The sequence below is a fragment of the Neofelis nebulosa genome, chromosome 8 (assembly GCF_028018385.1).
Source record: "Neofelis nebulosa isolate mNeoNeb1 chromosome 8, mNeoNeb1.pri, whole genome shotgun sequence".
NCBI lineage: Eukaryota > Metazoa > Chordata > Mammalia > Carnivora > Felidae > Neofelis > Neofelis nebulosa.
This window is the reverse complement of record NC_080789.1, coordinates 117,132,305-117,152,179: the sequence shown is the minus strand read 5'-3', so window position 1 is coordinate 117,152,179 and position 19,875 is coordinate 117,132,305. Positions and strand designations below refer to the sequence as shown.

Sequence of the window (19,875 nt, the reverse complement as noted above, 5' to 3'; positions counted from 1 at the left end):
TTGGAGACAGTCTTTGAGATGTTAGTTCACTGTCTTCCCAGTGCTGGCCTCCCTGAGATAAATTCCTTTCTTGTTTCACCTCCACTTGTCTCTCTGCCTCTGGATTTCATCATTAGTGAGTGGCCAAATCTAGTCTGTTTGGGATCCCTGGAGCTGGGTGCTCTTGTACCCTTAGGCTCCCATTACAGAAGGCTCTGGTCTTGAATTATTTAGGTATGAATCAGCTCTACAACTTAGTAGCTGTGTGATCTTGGGCAAAGTAACTTCTCCTCTTTGTGCTTCAGTTTCTTCTTCTGCGGGGATTATACAAATATTTACCTCATAGTCATAGTGAGGACTGGATAAAATAATACATGCATAGCCCTTAGCTCAATGCCTGGCACACAACATATTGGTTACTGTTATTGTACAGGATAGGACCCACTTGAAAAAAGATAAAATTTAAAAACTCAGTTGGGACTGTTTGAAAGCAGTTAGGAACAGGAGAGGATAATGAAACATTATAGATTTTAATAGTAGAGAAATCTAAGTACTAAAAATGGATATTTGGTTGTCATTGAAGTAATGCAATTAATTATTTACTCAAGGCAGGAAAACACCAAAGAGTGAAGAAACGCGAGCAGGGGAGAAGCACATAGCAAAGGAACTGTGAATCTTCACTGGCTGTACCACTTGGAAGTGTCAACATTTCGCATCTCAAGTTTAGGACTATCTTGAGGGCAAGCCTCCTGTTGGGAGATAAAGGGGACATCTCCTCTGAGAAGCAAGCCTCAGAAACTTAAGGAATTCCAAGCAAGAGACAGAGAAAGAACAGTCACTGCAGCATGAGTGACATCATAGGGCTTAAAAAAAAAAAAAAAAGGACTATAGGATCCTGCTGGGAATGTAAAAATGCAGTGAGAAGAGCAAGCAGTTTGTCTGTCAGGAAGTAAGGCATGAGGCCCACAGGACAGAGTCCACACGGAATTCAGAATCAGGTGCCAGGAACCCAAAGATCAATGGGCAAAGGGGATTTAGGGCAACTTAACTGCATACAATTAAACTAACCTCTCCACTGAAGATTTCAGCCAGATGAATTTTAGTTCAATGATTGTGGACCTAGACAACTAGCATTTATGTAAAGCAGCAGCCAAAATACCTTAGATCATTCTGTGACTTGGAGCGGACAGTGGAATGTTGTGATAACATATTTCCGGGAGAATAACTTTAGCAAAAGGTAGTCCAGATGGTGCTGTGGTATTCTGTCCTGATAACCGTTTACCGTTTAAAACTTTGAGGAGGAGACTTGAAAGTTAGAGTAGTATCACTCAATTCTGAGGAGGCTGATCAAGGCATGCCGGTGAGGAGAGGCAAATTGCATCTGTGACAGTTTACAGCTTGGAGAGTTCAAGCTCCACTCTGGTGAGGTAAGCATTCTACAAGCTATCTCTTGCACTGATCACAATTAAAACCCCTGGACAGCACACAAAAAAGCAACAACCTGAAGACTGAAAAGCAAACAAAAGCAGGAAGAATTTAGAAGGATATCAAATCTGGAGAGGTGACCCCTCCCCCCCCACCCCAAGGTGAAAAGTTTCCCTTTTTATTTTTCCATCTGTTCTTGGACTTTGTCCAGAGGATGAGTCTCCATCTCAGAGCTGTCCAAGGGGCAGTGGACTGAATAGCTAAGACCCCACAAAAGTTGTGGGCTTACCCCTCCTTAAGCTGTGCATGAGTGAGATGAACCCAAAGCAGCACAACTAAGATTTAAACCGTGGCGTAAGTCTCTGGCTAACACAAGTGTCACATGCAAGGAACAGACCCAAAGCAGCATAACAAAGCCTTGAAAACTGAACTGAGGCAAACAGACTAAGCCTAACCAGGCTGATAGCCTGCTAAAAAATTTAACATTTTCCAGAGGGATATAATAAGATCCAAAGTCTATACAAAATCATGTTAAAAATGTCCAGGATACAGAACAAAAGTAATCTGATGCACAAAGATGATGATTTGCAAAAACAAAACAAAACAAAAACAAAAACAATTTACAGATGCCAACCACAAGATGAGCCTGATGCCGGAATTATCCAAAACAATAAAGATGCTATGTTAAGTAACCATCATGAGTCTAAAGTAAACACACTTGAAATGAATGTAAAAATAAAGTTCTTACCAGATAAGCAAAAGCTATGAAAAAGAATTGGTAATTTCACAATTGAAAAAAAAAAAAATCACAGTGTCTGAAAGAAATTTATTTGGTCAGTGGGCTAAATAGCAAAACAGTGATAATAAGGATAGAGCCAGAGATTTTGAAGCCTAATCAAAAGAAATGGTCATATCTGAAAAACAGAAACACTAAAAAAAATAATAATAATTACAGCATCAGGAAACTGTGAGATAATACTAAAGGGTCCAACACATGTCCTATCACAGTCCCAGAAGTAGAGGGGAAAGAGGTCAGGACAAAAAGAAAAAAAAAATCTTTGAAAAAATAATGGCCAAAATTTTGTCAAAGTCATAAATTTATAGATTTCAGATGTTTGGTAAACTCAGGCACATTAAACTAAAAATAAAGCACATATAGATACATCATAATCCAACTGCTTAAAATCAAAGATAAAAAAAAAACACCTCAAAAGTAACTAGAGAATAATTACACACAAAAATAAAGCAAAAAAGTCATCAGATATATTAAAATCAAATAAGTCAAAAAACCCAAAAGAAGTCAGAAAAGGGGAACAGAGAAATAAACAAAATACAAAGGGATAAACAGAAAACAAATAGACCTAAAATGAAAATAACAGAGCTGCACTGAACCATATCAATAGTTTATATTAAATATAAATGGTCCAAACATACCAATTAAAGATATAGATTATGAGACTGGATAACTACAGCAACACCCAAGACTATGCTATCTATAAAAAACAAACCAACAAATCCACTTTAATAATAAATACACAGGTGGGTTAAAATAAAAGGATGGGGAAAGATACACTATGCAAGCAATAAGCAAAGGAAAACTTGAGTGGCTATTACATATCATACAAGGCAGACTTCAAGAAATTACATAATAAAAAGGCCAAATCATTAAGAAAACATAACACTCCTAAATGTGTGTACACTTGACAACAGAGCTTCTAAATATCTTAAGTACAAGCTGACTGATGTGAAGAGAAATAGACAAATCTACAATTAAAGAGAATTTAACACTCCTTTCCCAACAACTAACAGAACAAGTAGACAAAAAATCAGTAAGGATATAAAAGACCTGAATAATACTATCAACCAACTTGACTTAAATAACATGTATTGATCACTCTGTCCAACAATGGCAGAATCCACATTCTTTTTAAGTGCACACAGAACACCAGATGACATGGACCATATCCTGGGTACCCCTTCCCCGCCAAAATCTGATAAACTTAAAAGAACTGATATCATAGAAAGCGTACTATCTGACCGTAGTGAAATTAAACAAGAAATCAATAACAGAAAGATGATAATCCCAAAGTATTTGGAAATTAACACACTCTAAACTCATGGATCAAAGAAATCACAAAGGAAATCAGAAAATATTCTGATCTGTGTGGTATGTTATCAAAACACAGCAGATCAAAATTTGTAGTATGAAGTACTTAGAAGGAAATCATAAATTTATGCCTAACAATAGTTAAATCTTTAAAAAAGTGTTTCTAGTCAATAGTCTAGGATTCAACTTTATGAAACTAGAAAAAGAGAAAATTAAATGGATCCAAAGTAAGCAAAGGAAGGAAATAATAAAGAGCACAAGTCAATAAAACTTAGAAAATAGGAAAAAAAATTTAATGTACAAGTGGTTTTATAAAAAATCAATAAATTAGGGGCGCCTGGGTGGCGCAGTCGGTTAAGCGGCCGACTTCAGCCAGGTCACGATCTCGCGGTCCGTGAGTTCGAGCCCCGCGTCAGGCTCTGAGCTGATGGCTCAGAGCCTGGAGCCTGTTTCCGATTCTGTGTCTCCCTCTCTCTCTGCCCCTCCCCCGTTCATGCTCTGTCTCTCTCTGTCCCAAAAATAAAATAAAAAACGTTGAAAAAAAAATTTTTTTTTAAAAAATAAAAAAAATAAAAAAATCAATAAATTAGAAAAAGAGCTAAGTTACCTAGACTGTATGAAGGCCAGAAATCATCCTCACTCTTCTGTTTTCCACACCTGTGTAATTCCCTCTCCTTGACTGTGGGCAAAACCTGTTATTTGCTTCTAACCAATAGAACATGGAATATTTTGCCTTATTCCCTTCTCAGTTAATACAACTTGATGAAGCTACCATGTTGCAGAGGCTCACATGGCAAAGAACTGAGAGCACATTATGAACTCTGCCAACAACCACATACATGGTTTTAGAAGCAGATTCTTTAACAGTCTAGCATTCAAATGAGAAGACTACCTCATGGCAAGGCTTGAGCACAGCCTTATGAGACTTATGAGATATCCTGAAGCAGAGGACCCAGCTAAGCCATGCCTAAACTCTCCAAATTTTGACCCACAGAAACATTCAGATAATAAGTATGCACTATTTAAAAGTCACTAAATTTGTAGTAACCTGTTATGCAGCAATAGATACCGGATGTAAGAGTGAAGACATAAATTACCAATAATAAGAATGAAAGTGGAGACATTACTACAGACCTTACAGAAAGTTAAAGGGTATTAAGGGAATATTATGAACAACTTTATGCTTATATAATTGGCCATTTAGGTGAAATGGACAAATTGCTTCAAAGACACAAACTGCCAAAATTCATTCAGAAAGACACCCTGAATAGTCGTGTGTGTGTGTGTGTGTGTGTGTGTGTGTGTGTGTATGTGTGTGTGTGTGTGTGTGTGTGTGTATAAAGGTAGAAAGATGCACTCTTCACATGCTCTCTTCCTCTCCCCGTTTGTCCTCTTCCCTACTTTTTAAAAGAAGAAATTAAATTTGTAGTTAAAAACCTCCCCAAAAGTCTCCAAGCCAAGATGTGGTTTTGTTGTACAATTCTACCAAACATTTTAAAGGAAAATAATAGTAATTCTATACAAGCTCTCCTGGAAAAGTAAAGAGGAGAAAACACTCCCCAACACATTTTATAAATGTGGCATTATCTTAATACAAAAAGCAGATGAAAACAAATTTAAGAAAACTACAGACCAGCAAATTGAACCTAGTACTGTGCAAAAGGCTAATACATCACGCAAAGCTCATTCAACACACAAAAACTAATCAATGCAGTTCACCATTTCAACAGATCAAATAAGAAAAACCATATAATCATCTCAACAGATGCAGAAAAAAATCCATTTGACAAAATTCAACATCAATTCATGATAAATACTCTTAGCAAACTAACAATAGACGGGAATTTTCTTAACCTGGTAAAGGGCATCTATAAAAAAAAACCTACAGCTAATATCATACTTCATGGTGAAAGATTGAGTACTTTCTTCCTAAGACTGACAACAAAGCAAAGATGGTCTCACTACTCCCATTCATCATCATACTGGAGAGTCTAAAGTAAAGAGAGAATACAACACGAATAAAGATGAAAATACCTACAACAAAGAAATAAAATTGTCTCTGGTCACAGATAACAAGATTATCTACATAAAAAAACTCAAGGCATCCACAAAAAAGATACTAGAAACCTCCTTTAAGAACTATAGAGAGGGTTGTGACATCTGTATATAGCGCCATTTAACAAAAGTGCATGGCTACTTCTAACATGCATGAGGCCAACATCCCCCTAACCTCTTTTCCTTTGGAAGATTCTAGGGAGTATTTATTTTCCATAACCATCAAGCATCTTTAGTTGCTTGTGACTATGATTTACTTTTATTCTTCCCTGCATTACTATTCAGACCCATAGTTTATCTTCACCTATCTTTCCTTCCTCACCCCGGAGGTTAGCACCTACAGGAAAGAAAAAGAGATCAAAGTCTATTCTGCTTTCCTCTTTCAATTCGATCCCCTGGGGAAACCAAAAGTAGCACAGATGTAACAGTAACTCCTTGGCTACAGAGAGTCGTCAGATTTAAGGAGAAACAGGAAATTATGCTATCTTTGCCTTTTTATCACAAGGTATCTCTCATCAGATAAGCAGCAGACCTTGGCCAAAGAGCCGAAGATGCAACAGGGATGGAAGAGATGCTGCTAAGATGGGTGCTGGGAGGGACACAGGGGTAGAAAAGGAGCAGGGAGTCCAAGTTGCCCCCATGAGGCACAAAAGGATTTAGAACTGGGGAGCACTTATATTCCCCTTAGCCCAACTCTATAGGGACTGGAAGCTGGGGTATTGCAGGCTCTACAGTAAACATAAAAACAGATGTAGAATGTTCCTCCAGGTGGGGCTTGGGGGGTGCTTTCATATCCATTGATTAGAAGAAGGGGACACTGTTAATAAGGGAAACTCTGCAGTATGTGAGTGTTTCTAAATCATGCAAATGATGTGACTATCTCTTCCAGTGCCATCAGGTGTGAGAAACTGCATCATTTCCCACTCATCACCACCGTCAAGAGTATGTGCTGTAACCTCTCAGAGGACTCTGTGTCAATACAAGGGGTGACTCTTTAGCTTTTCCATTTATTCTCATCCCCATCATGATCGTCTTCAGTTTATGAAGGAATAATTACCAACAGATACCAGGCTCCTTTATTCTTATCCACACCCCCCCCCCCCCAAATCATTGGTTTTGATCACTGGAGCTTAATTACCTGTCACCAAATTTTTAAAGAAATGGCAACCAGAATGAGGTGCGTGGAGTAACACGGAAGTCACGACTGCACGTGTGGCTACGAAGGGTGGATAAGACAGACGCTAGAACGTGACTATGAGTCAAACCAGCCAACGTTTATGGAAATCACCACATATATTTATTAATTGCTTTAAGCAGTTTCATGAACTGACTCTCCAGCTTTAAATACTCCAGAGCTCTGCTGAAAGAGTTTATTTCACTGAAGGCCTAAGTGCCATAAGAAGTTCCACCATGGCTACTGCCTCAAAATGATGTGAAAGACACCGTGTTACATTAACAAATATTGGTTTCCATTATTTAGTTACACTGATTTACTTTACTATATATTGCGATGTGTTTTCTATCCCCCCTTACAGAGGTCCCACTAAAATGCCAGTGCCATTCTTCATAGACATCTTAAGTCTCACGAATGTCACAGGAGTACAAAAGACTGAAATGTCATTTTAGAGACCAAACAAAAGGTGTTCAAAATGAGATTTGTGGCTTGAAATCTTCAAGAATAATGCCCTTTGATGTTAAATTCTTACCACCTCACTTATTTCATCAGAATTAATACAAAAGACACACTTACCAACCAAGACAACAAGTCTGTATTTTTCATTAGTTTGCCGCCGATAGGGTGTCACTTCCTCATATGTAGGCACATCAGCTGTATCGTACTGGTCACTCTTCTTGCATTCATACATGGACTTATTTGTTTTCTTATCTTTTCTACTAAGACGGAAACTTCTCCTAAAACCAGCTGCAAAAATATATATACACATATATATTTTTTTAGTAATAAGAACTAAAGAAAGAAACCTCAAAAAGACAAAAATTAAAAAACCCTCAAATCTGGCTGGATTTTATGAACCATAACGCTGTTACAAGTATATTTTGTAACAGAAAAAAACAAAGATACTTCACAATTTCATTAAAACAATTTATAAGAGAATCGTCTAACATTTATCTCTGTAGTTTTATAAATTTTATTCAGTTCCAAACCATAAAGAGTTCTTTCCAGAAATCAATGAGTAACATACATACAAAGCAAAGTAAGTTGAAAATCATAATTTATCATGGATTAACTGATGAACACATTTGATAAGCAAAAAGCTAAAAAGCCCTATAAAAATGTCAAATATAAATGATGACTTCGTTCATTCATAAACGCTAGAATATTTTGTTTTGTATTGTAAGCATAACCTAACAACATACCTGTTGCACAGACAAGCATCTATTGTTGAATAAAAAGAAAACTAAATTAGGGACAGCTCATTGTCAGATATGCCTATACATGGATCAGGCTGACGGAACGAGCCAGTCACAAAGAGCAAGTTCTTTAAATTTATGAGACTCCAGTGGAGGGGGAGTAAATGACCAAGACCAGGTCCTTTTTCTTCTATGGAACGTCTATGTTTTTATAATTTGAAGCCTACTGAAATTTGGAAATAAGATTCATAGTCTCGACTGTGTACTCCCATCAATAGATCACATGATCTTTTGCTAAAATAAGTTTAGAAGTACTTCAATAAATTTGATGTCTGCTTCAGGAGACCTCTCCAGCTCACTGCTACCATTTTTCACACCAAGAGCTCCAAAAGCTGAGGCAAAAGTTCTTTTTCTCAGTCAATCCCCATTTCATTCTGCTTGCCCTTCGTGTTGTTGCATCACTCAGGTTTTACTTCCTTTCTAGAATAGTGATGTTTATCATACACAGTATGATTGCATCCATATAAACAGTATGAATTCGGAAAGAAATGCAATCAGTTCTTGACCTAACCAACTCTCAAAATCCAGACTTTGAGGAAGAGAAAACTGTTCTGCTTATTGAAACGTTTTATAAATATATATAGTTGTATATGTATTTATATATATACATATATATGTGTACATACACACATATATACACACATATGTACACACATATATATACACATATATCCATATATATGTATATATGTATCAGCTCCATAGTACAAAGCAAAATGCACATTTTTAAAATTAAAAAGTACATTTTTAAATGTAAAGAAATACATTCTCTTAGAAAATGATATTTTTTTCTCTTGAAAAAATATTGATCAAATTTGATTAGTAAAATAATTTTTAAATAGAGGTATTTTATAATAAAATGCAAGAATGTTAAAACTGTTTTGCTTGAATTTTAGGAACCATAATGAAAAAGAATATTACCACTGGATTTAAGAAATTAATAGGATTCAAAATAAAGGCCAGTATTGAAAACAATTATCAATAACCATGGAGTTATATACCACTCACCTTACGGGTTCACAGTTTAACAAAAAACCAGCCAGGCTATTAAGAATCGGGAGATACAACTTCATCTGATAGTATATTTCTGTGGCCTACCACGAGTCATTCTGATTTTGAGATACTTGGATTATTTGAGGGAAAAGATTTACAAAGGATTTGAGACAAGAGTTAATCACTCCAAAGCTCTCATATCAAAGGCACAAGGCAAAGAGAAAAAGACAAATTGGACAAGTGATAAAACATTGGTATTTCTCAAAGAAGGATGAGATTCCAGGGTAGCACAGGGGGAAATGAGCCAACCGGGCCCCAGGATGAAGAAAAAGTGTCAATTCTAAAAGCACACAGACAGGCAGGATTTAAACTTCTATATAAAGGGTCATAGAAAGTTGTTTATTATCGTGTCTCTTTTCAGGATATTGGGGAAAGGGTCTCAAGAGGTTCCCTTACATCTGAGTCCTTACAACGTCACCCCAGAAGTGGGAGGGATCCTTACAACCCCCACCAGGGCTTTAGTGCAATGCTTCTCAGACCAATTTGCAGAAATTAGTTATGCCATCCCAACCCACCCCCACCGCTGTCACCTGTGACTGCTGGCTCACTCTGGAATCCAGTAGAAGATGGCTCCTGGTTGAGCACAAAAATTACACATCAGCTATTCTAATTCTTTGATGCTGGTGTTTCAGAGTGTTCGAATTTCAGGTTCCCATGGTTCTTGTCTCATGTAAGGCAATTAGAGGATAAGCAGGTAGAAAGGGAAACTTCTTCGTGGTTATTGCTTGCATGGAGGGAGGGTTTTACTCAAGTCACTAACAAACTTATGGCCCAGGAATGACTCTAGGTAGGACATAAATGCTTCATCCAAAGCAAATGAAGTCCAAGAGTGAAAACCTGAAAAAATTTCTGAGCCATGAATTCTAGCTGAATCCTGCATTTCAGTGAAAGTGTTTACCTGAGTTTTTACAATTAACTGAAGCTTTTACTTTCATCATAAACAGTAAAGAGTGGGGCAAAGAGAGAAGGTGATCAGATTTCTGGTGTGAGGTTCTCAGGACATCAGAGATGGGGACCATGGTCCATAGGGTTAGTTTGGTGACATTCCTTGTAGGGTGCTTGATACAAGTTTTCTAAATTCAAGTAATTTTAAAAGGCAATAGCAAAGCCCTACTTCATTCCTGTTTCATTCTCTTAATGTCAATTTCAACAAAGAAAGCAGGACACATTTGGTACTGTCACAAGAGAAAATTCTAAGAGGCAGACGTAAGGACCAAACACCGCATACAAAGACACAGTGCTGCAAGGAACCTGGGAGACCATCTGGCCTGTTACATCCTTACTCCCTGGCCACACAGACGTCACAGACGTCACTGCACTTGACCGCGCACCATGACACGGTCCTGACCTCATTCACGTCAGTTTTCCAGGTGGCAACTACCGAGCGACTAGAATTCCCACAGGTTGTGAAGCTTAAGTGTCTTGACCCGAAACACTCACAAGAGAAAAATGGCAGTCAGGTCGTCACGCCAATTCTATTAGAGCAGCAGCAGCAGTCCTGAGTGGTAAAAATCGAGGACCACAGGTGGTCAGGTCTGGGTCACCACAGGCTCTGACACAGCTGTGTGATTTGCCAACTTTTTCAAACACTTACCTGAAGGCTCATTCCTCAACTTTAAAATGAGTATAACAGTATCCACCTTACAGGGTTGTTAAGGATTAAACAAGCAATTCATATAAAGCATTTGGTCCAAGGGAGCCTGGGTGGCTCAGTCGGTTAGGCGTCCAACTTCGACGCAGGTCATGATCTGGTTCATGAGTTCGAGCCCCACATCAGGCTCTCTGCTGTCAGTGTGGACCCCGCTTTAAATCCTCTGACCCCTGTCTCTCTGCCCCTCCCCTGCTCGCTCTCTCTCAAAAATCAACAAACATTTAAAAAATAAGTAAGTAAAGCATTTGGCCCAGTACCAAGCATATGGTAAATACCTACATATACTGGCTATGGATTAGTACTTGATTGTGTCTCCCACTAACTGAAAGTACCTAGAAGGCAGAAACATATACTTCCCTGTGTTCCCACAGTACACGGTCTACTAGCAAGAAAGGGAAAAATAAGTTAAGGGTCTTATTAACAAGTTTTTAATTGGCTGTTATAAAAGAACAGCATTTAAATATAAAGAATAGTTATTAAAATTAAAGCCAGGTTTAAAGATGTTAAATATTAAAAGTACCCTATTAAAGTAGTAAAGCTTTTTAAAGAAACACAGCAGAAAAAATTTAGCATGCACTATCCTTTCACTTTTTCCTGCCCCCAGATAATCTCTCTAGGGATATATGTTATTTCTGGTACAATATTTAAATTTAAAGAGCATCCTTCTCTTCTGTCTTCTTATCATGATCATGTACTCTCCTGAGCCAGATACCTATTTATGTTCCATATTTATATCACACAGTGTGCGTGTGTGTATATTTTTTTTATTATATATGTTATATATCCACACATATAAATACACAGAATAAAATAAAAATTCCCAACCCAGAGCAACCAGTAAAAAACAGCTGGAACAGAGGATATGACAAAAGGTACAAAATTCAGAGTAATTGCTTGTGATGGTTTCTCAGACCAAAAGAACAAAACAGGCTATTTTCCAAGAATCTATCCCCCGTGAGTAGTCTGGGGTCATAGCTCATTCAGTGTGCCATTCAAGGCAGTGCGGAGACGGTAATTTTCAAACCTGGGTAACACAGTGAGCGATGTGTCAGCACACCTGGGCTAAGTCTAAGCTTAAAGGCGAGTTAACTCTGTGTCAGGAAGAGGCAATTTCTTCTTCAGCTTTTGTGTGGTTCTCTAATTAAAAGGAAGACTTAAAAATGTAGACTTAAACTGAAAGTAAGCAAAGCATTCTTTCAGGTAACTGAAAAACCTAAGACCTATTTAATTCCAGTTCACCGTCAACGCACAAATCTTAGCAAGAACTGGCTTTAAAGAAGGAAGGGAAACGGAACAGTAACAAGGACTCTGGAGTGAGGGCACAGTTTTACACAAAATATATTTTTCCTTATATTTCACATTTTTGTAATTTATAATTGGCTCAACATTTTTATGGACAGGCTTTTTCCAGCAAGCTTACCCACAGCTGTTAGAGATTTGTGTGTTTTAAAGGAACGACACGTCTACTTTACTACAATAGGAAAGTGACTTTATAGTAAAACTGCAGGCTGCGGGTCAGCCCACTAATCGCAAGGAGACACTTCTTATCTAATATTTTCCAGTAGAAATCATTTACAGTGACTTGTTAGCTTATCATATAATTGCGAGGCTTTGTTTAAAGTCTTTTTTACTATAAAAGGAAACAGTTAAATTGCTAGTTTTTTGCTCCTTATTTCAAGAAGATCGCAATAAACATCCCTGAACATTCCCTTTATTCCATCTTGTGGATTATTCCATTAGGGTAAGTTGCCAGAAGCTAGATAGATCTTGTCCACATGCTTCTCAGATCAGTGAAGGACAATGTACGTTTCCACCAGCAGCAAATACAATTACCCATATTACCAGTCTCTCATGAAGAGACTTCTAATTCGCTTTGAAATCTTCGGTGATTTGACAAGTGAAAACCTGTGTATGATTTCATCTTGTCTGTTATTGGAGTTGACCGTTCTTTCACGTTTATCACCCAGCTGCACACCTTATTTCTTCTTTAAATTGTTAACACATTTTGATCACTTTCTTATTGGGGTCTTCATAAATACATACATGTACATATGTCTTCTAAGGTCACAGTCCTTGGCCCTAATTTGATGCAAACACTTAAGATTTTCAACATTCCATTTTGAAGAAATGTAAAATGTTGATGTATTTGAGTCTGTGCATTTCTTTTTGTGACTTCTCCCACTGTTTTTAGGACTTTCCTATTCCTTGGGTCTGATAAATATTCACCTATATTTTCTTAAGTTAAAAAAAAATGGGCTGCATGGCTTTACACTTAATTTTTTTTTATCCCATCTGGAATTACTCAGCTGTAATCATGAGATCAAGCTTGTGAGGTGAGGCTGTAACTTTATATTTTTCTAAGTAATTAACCAATAGTCCCCAAAATACTTACTGAACAATCCTTTCACTACTTTATGTTGATACATTCTTTGTACTGAAGTACCAGATGGCTTATTATGTCACGATGAAAACAATAAAAAAAATAAAAAGGTAATTAATTCTTGGTCTGAGTTTACAGAATTCTCTTATTGATAATATCAATACCAAAGCAACAGAAGTCATGATGGTGGTAGTTGATATGTATTGAGAACTTACTAGATAACAGACACCCTTGAAGCCTTTATGTGGATTAATCCATTTAATTCTCACAGCAACCCAATGAGGTAGGCAAAGTACTCCATGGATTTAAGTGGCTCTTCTTTTAGTTTAATACGTCAGGGAAAGACAAACACCATATGATTTCACTCATATGTGGAATTTAAAGAAATGAAACAGATGACCATAGGGGGGAAAAAAAGAGAGAGGCAAACCATAAAACAGTCTCTTAACTATAGAGAACTGACGGTTGGTGGAGGGGAGGTGGTGGGGGGATGGGTTAAATGGGTGAGGAGTATTAAGGAGGGCATGTGTGGTGATGAGCACCAGGTGTTGTTTGCAAGTAACTGATGAATCACTAAATCCTACAAGTGAAACTAACATTATACTGTATGTTAACCAACCAGAATTTAAATAAAAATTTGAAAAAAAAAAAGATCACCAAGACTTTGGTTCAAATATTAAATGATGAAAACAGCAAGTCTGAAAAGTTACTCTAAATACACAGATGTACGGTAGAAAAAATGATGAGCCTTCTGTTACTTTATGAAATAAGTAAATAAGAAAAGATAAAGGAGCAGTAGCGTATTCTAGGGATTAAAAATCGTAAGCTCTTTTCTGTTAGAGACATTTTTTCCAAATATAACAATACATTTTGGATACGTCTCTGTATTCAACATGATGTGTAAAATATAAAAATATACACAACAGTGTCACTGCCCTCCAAAAGCTCCCAGTCTACCAAGAGACACAGGAATATTCCCAAATACTTGTAATTTAAGGGGTTTTGCAACACAGGCTCATGACCAGAAACTAAGATTTTTAGCAAGTTCTCTAATTCAACACTGACACTTCTTTTAAGTAAAAAAAATAAATAAAAAATAAATAAATAAATAAATAAAATAAACTCAGGCAGATGTGACTTGGTCATTGGCAAAGCCATTTCACTACATTTATATAACACCATTCACTCAAAGAGTATAAAATTTAATGCTTACATATGTAAATTAAGAATCATTTGCTATTAAAATAAGCTTCATGTTATAGATAAGTATTATACCTATCAATTCTATGATTTCATATGTTACTGGTATTTCCAACAGTAACAAAATTAAAAAAAAAAAAGGCTTGAAGTATCCAACATATACATAAGTATGGGAATGGTTTATTACACATTTTTGCAAAGAAATGAGGTTGACGTCATTAAAATTACAATTCTAAAAATTTAGAGCACCATAAAATACATTTGATATAATAATAAGTGGAAAAAACTGAGCAGAATACAACAGTCATACTACGAGAGCTTTACTTTTTTACTAATATAAAAGTGGGTATGGATAAAACAACGTGGAAGAAAATGCATAACAACAGACAATGGTTGTGTTAGGGTGAGAGGGCTGTGGACAATTTTTATTCTGTTTTTCAAATTTTCTATGTCACAAAATTTTAAAATTTGAACCAAAAAAAGCCCACAAAACACAGAGTTCATAATATATGAACAACCAAACAAATGAAATCCACTACTGACAGATGTATTGTGTGCCATACCAACCTAAAATACAAAATCCGTTTTGACTGTGTCTCAGACATAGGGTCTAGTCTTCTGTGTTTTGAAATGATTGTGGTAATAGACATTTTTATATTTACAATAGCTAGAAACAGCCAGTAAATTAAAATATTAAAAAAGCAATAGAAGTAAAAATAATGGAAAATGATTTCTTAAAAATAATATAGGATGAGAACTAAAGATCAAAGGTCAAGAAGACAGAACCAAAGGTCAAGACAGAGAAAAGCAGAGTTTTGAAAACTTATAACCAAACTAATACAACTGATGTGAAATCTGTTTTAAAAATCATAAATTGGGGGCGCCTGGGTGGCTCAGTCGGTTGGACGTCCGACTTCGGCTCAGGTCATGATCTCGCCGTCTGTGAGTTCGAGCCCCGCGTCGGGCTCTGTGCTGACAGCTCAGAGCCTGGAGCCTGTTTCGGATTCTGTGTCTCCCTCTCTCTCTGACCTTCCCCCATTCATGCTCTGTCTCTCTCTGTCTCAAAAATGAATAAATGTTAAAAAATTAAAAAAAAAAAAAATCATAAATTGTTCTTGCATTCTTTGTTCCCATAAATAAGTAACTTTGGTGTGAATTTACAATGTAAATATTTCATTTTAATAATTATTTTTCATACAATTTTAAGACAGTTTAGATGGCATTTTATGAACGTCTATGAACACAAAAGGCCCTCCAACAGAGTCAAGGTGACTCACCACCAATTGTAGCAGCCCCAGAAATCACACATGTGAACAAGTGAGATCTGCCTTTCTGGTTCAAAGAAAATAAATACTATAATGTTACCACGTATAATTTTCAAATAGGACAGTTTCAATCTTTGGTTACACTTCTTTGATATAACCAATTTGGTCTCATAACATCAAATATTAATGTATTCCCGATGTTTTTAATAATAAATGAGCTTTCGCTTTGTTTCAATTTTACAGATGTTTGTAGAATGGGAAAAGAAGAATCTCGGTGCAATTGTTTGAATCATCAAATAGGAATATTGATCAGAGGAATCTCAAAAGTTAGAGATTTGAGGAAGGTTCCAGTCTAAAGGTCCTAATTTTTAAAGGAATACACTTACTTGATATCAACAGAGTCAAGAAAACTGCTTAGTTTCTTAAAAGGAGATAAAAATAAACACTTCAATTCTTTTTCTCTCCTTAAATACATGAAAATGTGTTTTTTTTTTTTTTAACTTGGGAGAACTACAACACATTGTATGAAAATCATTTTTTGTATCTTAAAACACCGGATTAATTTGACAAAGCTAATATTTAATAGTTCAATAGGTACCTTAGTTACAAGGAAGAAAATATTTTAATGCAAATGAACTTTTTAAGAAGATTAAAAAACCTCACATAGACATTAATAAAAACTATGCAGCTGGAAACTATTACACAATGTTAGGCTCCTGCTAACAAAACATTGAAAATTTCCATTAAAATAAACATTTTTAATATAATGCCAATGTTGCTATAATGATAGAAATCATAACTGACATGTAAAAACTATGTGGACATGATCCTGAGACAAAAATATTACTGAAATGATACTTCCATAGTATCCCAATCATCAAATTGTCCCAAAGACACTTAAGGATAATTAGGAACGAACAAATAAACAGATAAAAATCTTGAGAGGAGGTTTAAATTGAAAAGAAACGCCAATATAAAACTATAAAAGTAACGGAGATGTGAAAAGCTGGGGTAGGCAGCTTCTTCTACTCATCTTCTAAAACAATGTCCGAAAAAGAAAAAATCATCCAAGACACATGAACATGACCATGGATTGTATTAACCAACTTTACGTATGCTAATTTTGTATAGAAAGTGGAACAAGGCCTTTGAGCAAATACAAAATTCACCTCTGGAATGTTACACGTTTAAAGTTGCTCTCAATAAAACTTAATGTTCAAATGCCATAAACACCCTTGAATAATTCAGCTCATCTCAAGCTAAAAATAAAAAATAGAAACTCAAAGTACCTTGTGAAATCATGGAAGCTAATATAAGATACCAGTTTGCAATTTCCAAGAAAAAAAAAAAACTACTTCGGTCTTAAAAAGTTTTCCTGATACCACTGACAACTTCTTTTTAAAGCATAGCATAGTATTACCACAAAAAAAGAGAAACCATATGAGAATTTAATTTTCTGCCAGCCAGCTAATAAAGAAATGAGTTTTTACTTATTTTACATGCTTTCAAAATTATGAGAAAATACAGTATGCACACATAAAATTAAATATAAAAATATAGTCCTAAAAAGAGGAGAAAATTGATTTTAAATTTTAATATATTTTTTTAAGTTGAGTCTATGCAACCTAAAATTCTCCAAGCAGGAATGGTTTCTTTCTGTCAGAGAAAATATTTCCAAGTAGTATTCCAGACATGTTGAGATTATGCAGAGTTCTTGTTCAAGAAAGAACCTGTACCATTTTTAAAAGAATGCTTCTAAATGTTCTCTTTGTATAAATTTCACTTTTTGGAAGAATATTAAGGCAGTATATTTAGACATAACTGTACTTACCTACAAAACATTCTTTAATAAAATGTCTTAATAATGGAGCAAATGGGAATTTTTACTAGGTTTATAAAATAGGCAGTGTAACTGGTTGAGAATCAATGGTGCTTACACATAGAAATAAGAAATAGGATTAGGAAAAAAAACACACACACAGAAGTAGAGATAGGTAAATAATAACATTTAAAAGAACAGCAAATGTACAGTTGTGTTTATATTGAACTTTATGGTAAATGCTTCAGTTATTTTAAATAGAAAGAACAGTCTTAACTTACAGAAGTCCCCAAACTGATTTTGTTTTAAAAGAATGCATGAAGTACTCCAGTAAGGCCAGAAGTGGAGAAACTGATGATTTTTCAGGAAACCATTTGCAAGAAATTATGTTTGAAGACAGACGCATGATAAGGATGCATGGATTATAACACGATGTCTATAATGAATTAACCAGAGTAAAAACATTCTGTAATTCTTACCAATGTAAAAAAATATTCTTCATATAAAGTATTCTGTACTACATTAGGAAAAAGGAGAGAATCTTCAAAGCTATTGTACTCTTGAGAAACAATGGCTGTATAGAAGCCAACACACACACACACACACACACACACTTCCACACCATCCACCAAAGCTAAACGAAATTTTCAACAGCTTGTGAGACGAAATTAATTACTCCTAATTATTCATATATTTATATAAATATAAATGGTTTGACAATCTTTATATACAGGCAGCCCTTGACTCACAGGGATTCAACTTTAAAAGGTCCAGGTTTGGGGCGCCTGGGTGGCGCAGTCGGTTAAGCGTCCGACTTCAGCCAGGTCACGATCTCGCGGTCCGTGAGTTCGAGCCCCGCGTCAGGCTCTGGGCTGATGGCTCGGAGCCTGGAGCCTGTTTCCGATTCTGTGTCTCTCTCTCTCTCTGCCCCTCCCCCGTTCATGCTCTGTCTCTCTCTGTCCCAAAAATAAATAAAAAATGTTGAAGAAAAAAAAAAAAAAAATTAAAAGGTCCAGGTTTTACACTTCATATTTACAGCATACTATCAACTTATCTTCATGTTACTGCCATAAAATTTTATGCAATTAACACAACTTACACTGCCTGCTCAGTGAGCTTTTTCCTTCCTTCCAATAATAACAGCTAAATCTCTTTTATTGATAAGCAGACCTCTAAGAAATGCAGCATGTTACACATCAGTAAGAATCATCCCACACAGTGTACATTTGTATCACTGACAGCTGATTAAGTATGGTTTTACAATATAATTCTTATACAAACAGACATTCAATTCTTGGAGTATTATAATGTTACTTCTTTTGAAAGAGTCAGATTAGATCATTTTTTGACACAGAATGTCAAAAATGTAATGGTCTTGAGGTTAAGGGCTACTTATATATGTTATAACATGCTTGATTTTATGCACTTCAGAGAAAGTGAATATAATCAGATGTATTCACTGAGCTACTGGCCTGATTTAGATCAATAGCTGTCATGAATCTACAAGCAGGCCCTGGGTAGCCCCATTTTTGGTCCGAGGGTATTGTGTCTACAGGGTAAATCACTTCTGTTTTTCCTCTCCTTCTGTAGACTCAGGAGATAGAGTGTGAAGGAGGATGAGGTGCAAGGGTGAAGTTCTAAAATAAGCCAGAGTCTCAGAAATTTTTCTTAATTGTCCTTGGAAAAGTCCTCCTGAGAAGTCTAAATTTCTGGAAACTCCCTTGACTATTTTCCAGAGCTTTCCTAGAACTGGATAAATGTGCTATGCACCGAGGATGGATATAGACCCATCCTGTGTACATGGATATTCTTTAAAACTAGTGGCACTCAATGTATATGTGAAAGTTGTGGTATCTGTTGGGATTTGATGTACACCAGGGTACTATGGTCATTTGTACGATACAGTGACCAAAATGTCCCAAAACCATCTAGTTGACTTGTACTGTTCACACTACTTCTGTTAGTAAGAAAAACACTGATGGGAAATAACAAATCTCCAAAGGGTAAATTTTTGCTCAATGTGATAATTACCATAGACATAGAGGAGGAGAATCTTATGGTTAATTTTATGTGTCAACTTGGTTGAGCAATACTGCCCATATAGATACTTGTGCCAGCATTATTCCGATGTTTCTGTGAAGGTGTTTTTTTGGATGAGATTAACCTTTGGATCAGTGAACTTCAAACGAAGCACATTACCTTCTATAATGTGGGTGGGCCTCAACTAATCAGTTGAAAAAAAAAAATCTCCCCTAAAGAAGAAGGAATTCTGCCAGCAGAAGGCCTTTGGACTCAAACTACAACTCATTTCTGGGTCTCCAGCCCGCTGGCCTAACCTACAGATTTTGACTTACCAAGCCTCCACAATCATGTGAGCCAATTCCTTAGACACACACACACACACACACACACACACACACACACTCTCACTCTCTCTCTCTCTCTCTCTCTCTCGCTCTCTCTTTCTCTCTCTGTACACAGTTGCCTGAATAATATAAAGGATTAGAAGGG

The 19,875-nt window shown here is 36.2% G+C and overlaps 1 protein-coding gene across 7 annotated transcripts in view; it reads right to left on the bottom strand.

Annotated features, from left to right (window-relative positions):
- The window catches only part of MPP7 (MAGUK p55 scaffold protein 7), a 301,509-nt gene that overhangs the window by 52,911 nt on the left and 228,723 nt on the right, over positions 1–19,875 (bottom strand). For 6 of the 7 annotated variants that reach the window (XM_058681606.1, XM_058681609.1, XM_058681610.1 and 3 more), the window contains one exon: positions 7,317–7,487. The exons of the other annotated variant lie outside the window; for it this stretch is intronic. In XM_058681606.1, the coding sequence (XP_058537589.1) occupies positions 7,317–7,487 (171 nt within the window). The remainder of the gene's footprint in view (positions 1–7,316; positions 7,488–19,875) is intronic. 7 annotated transcript variants of the gene reach the window in all.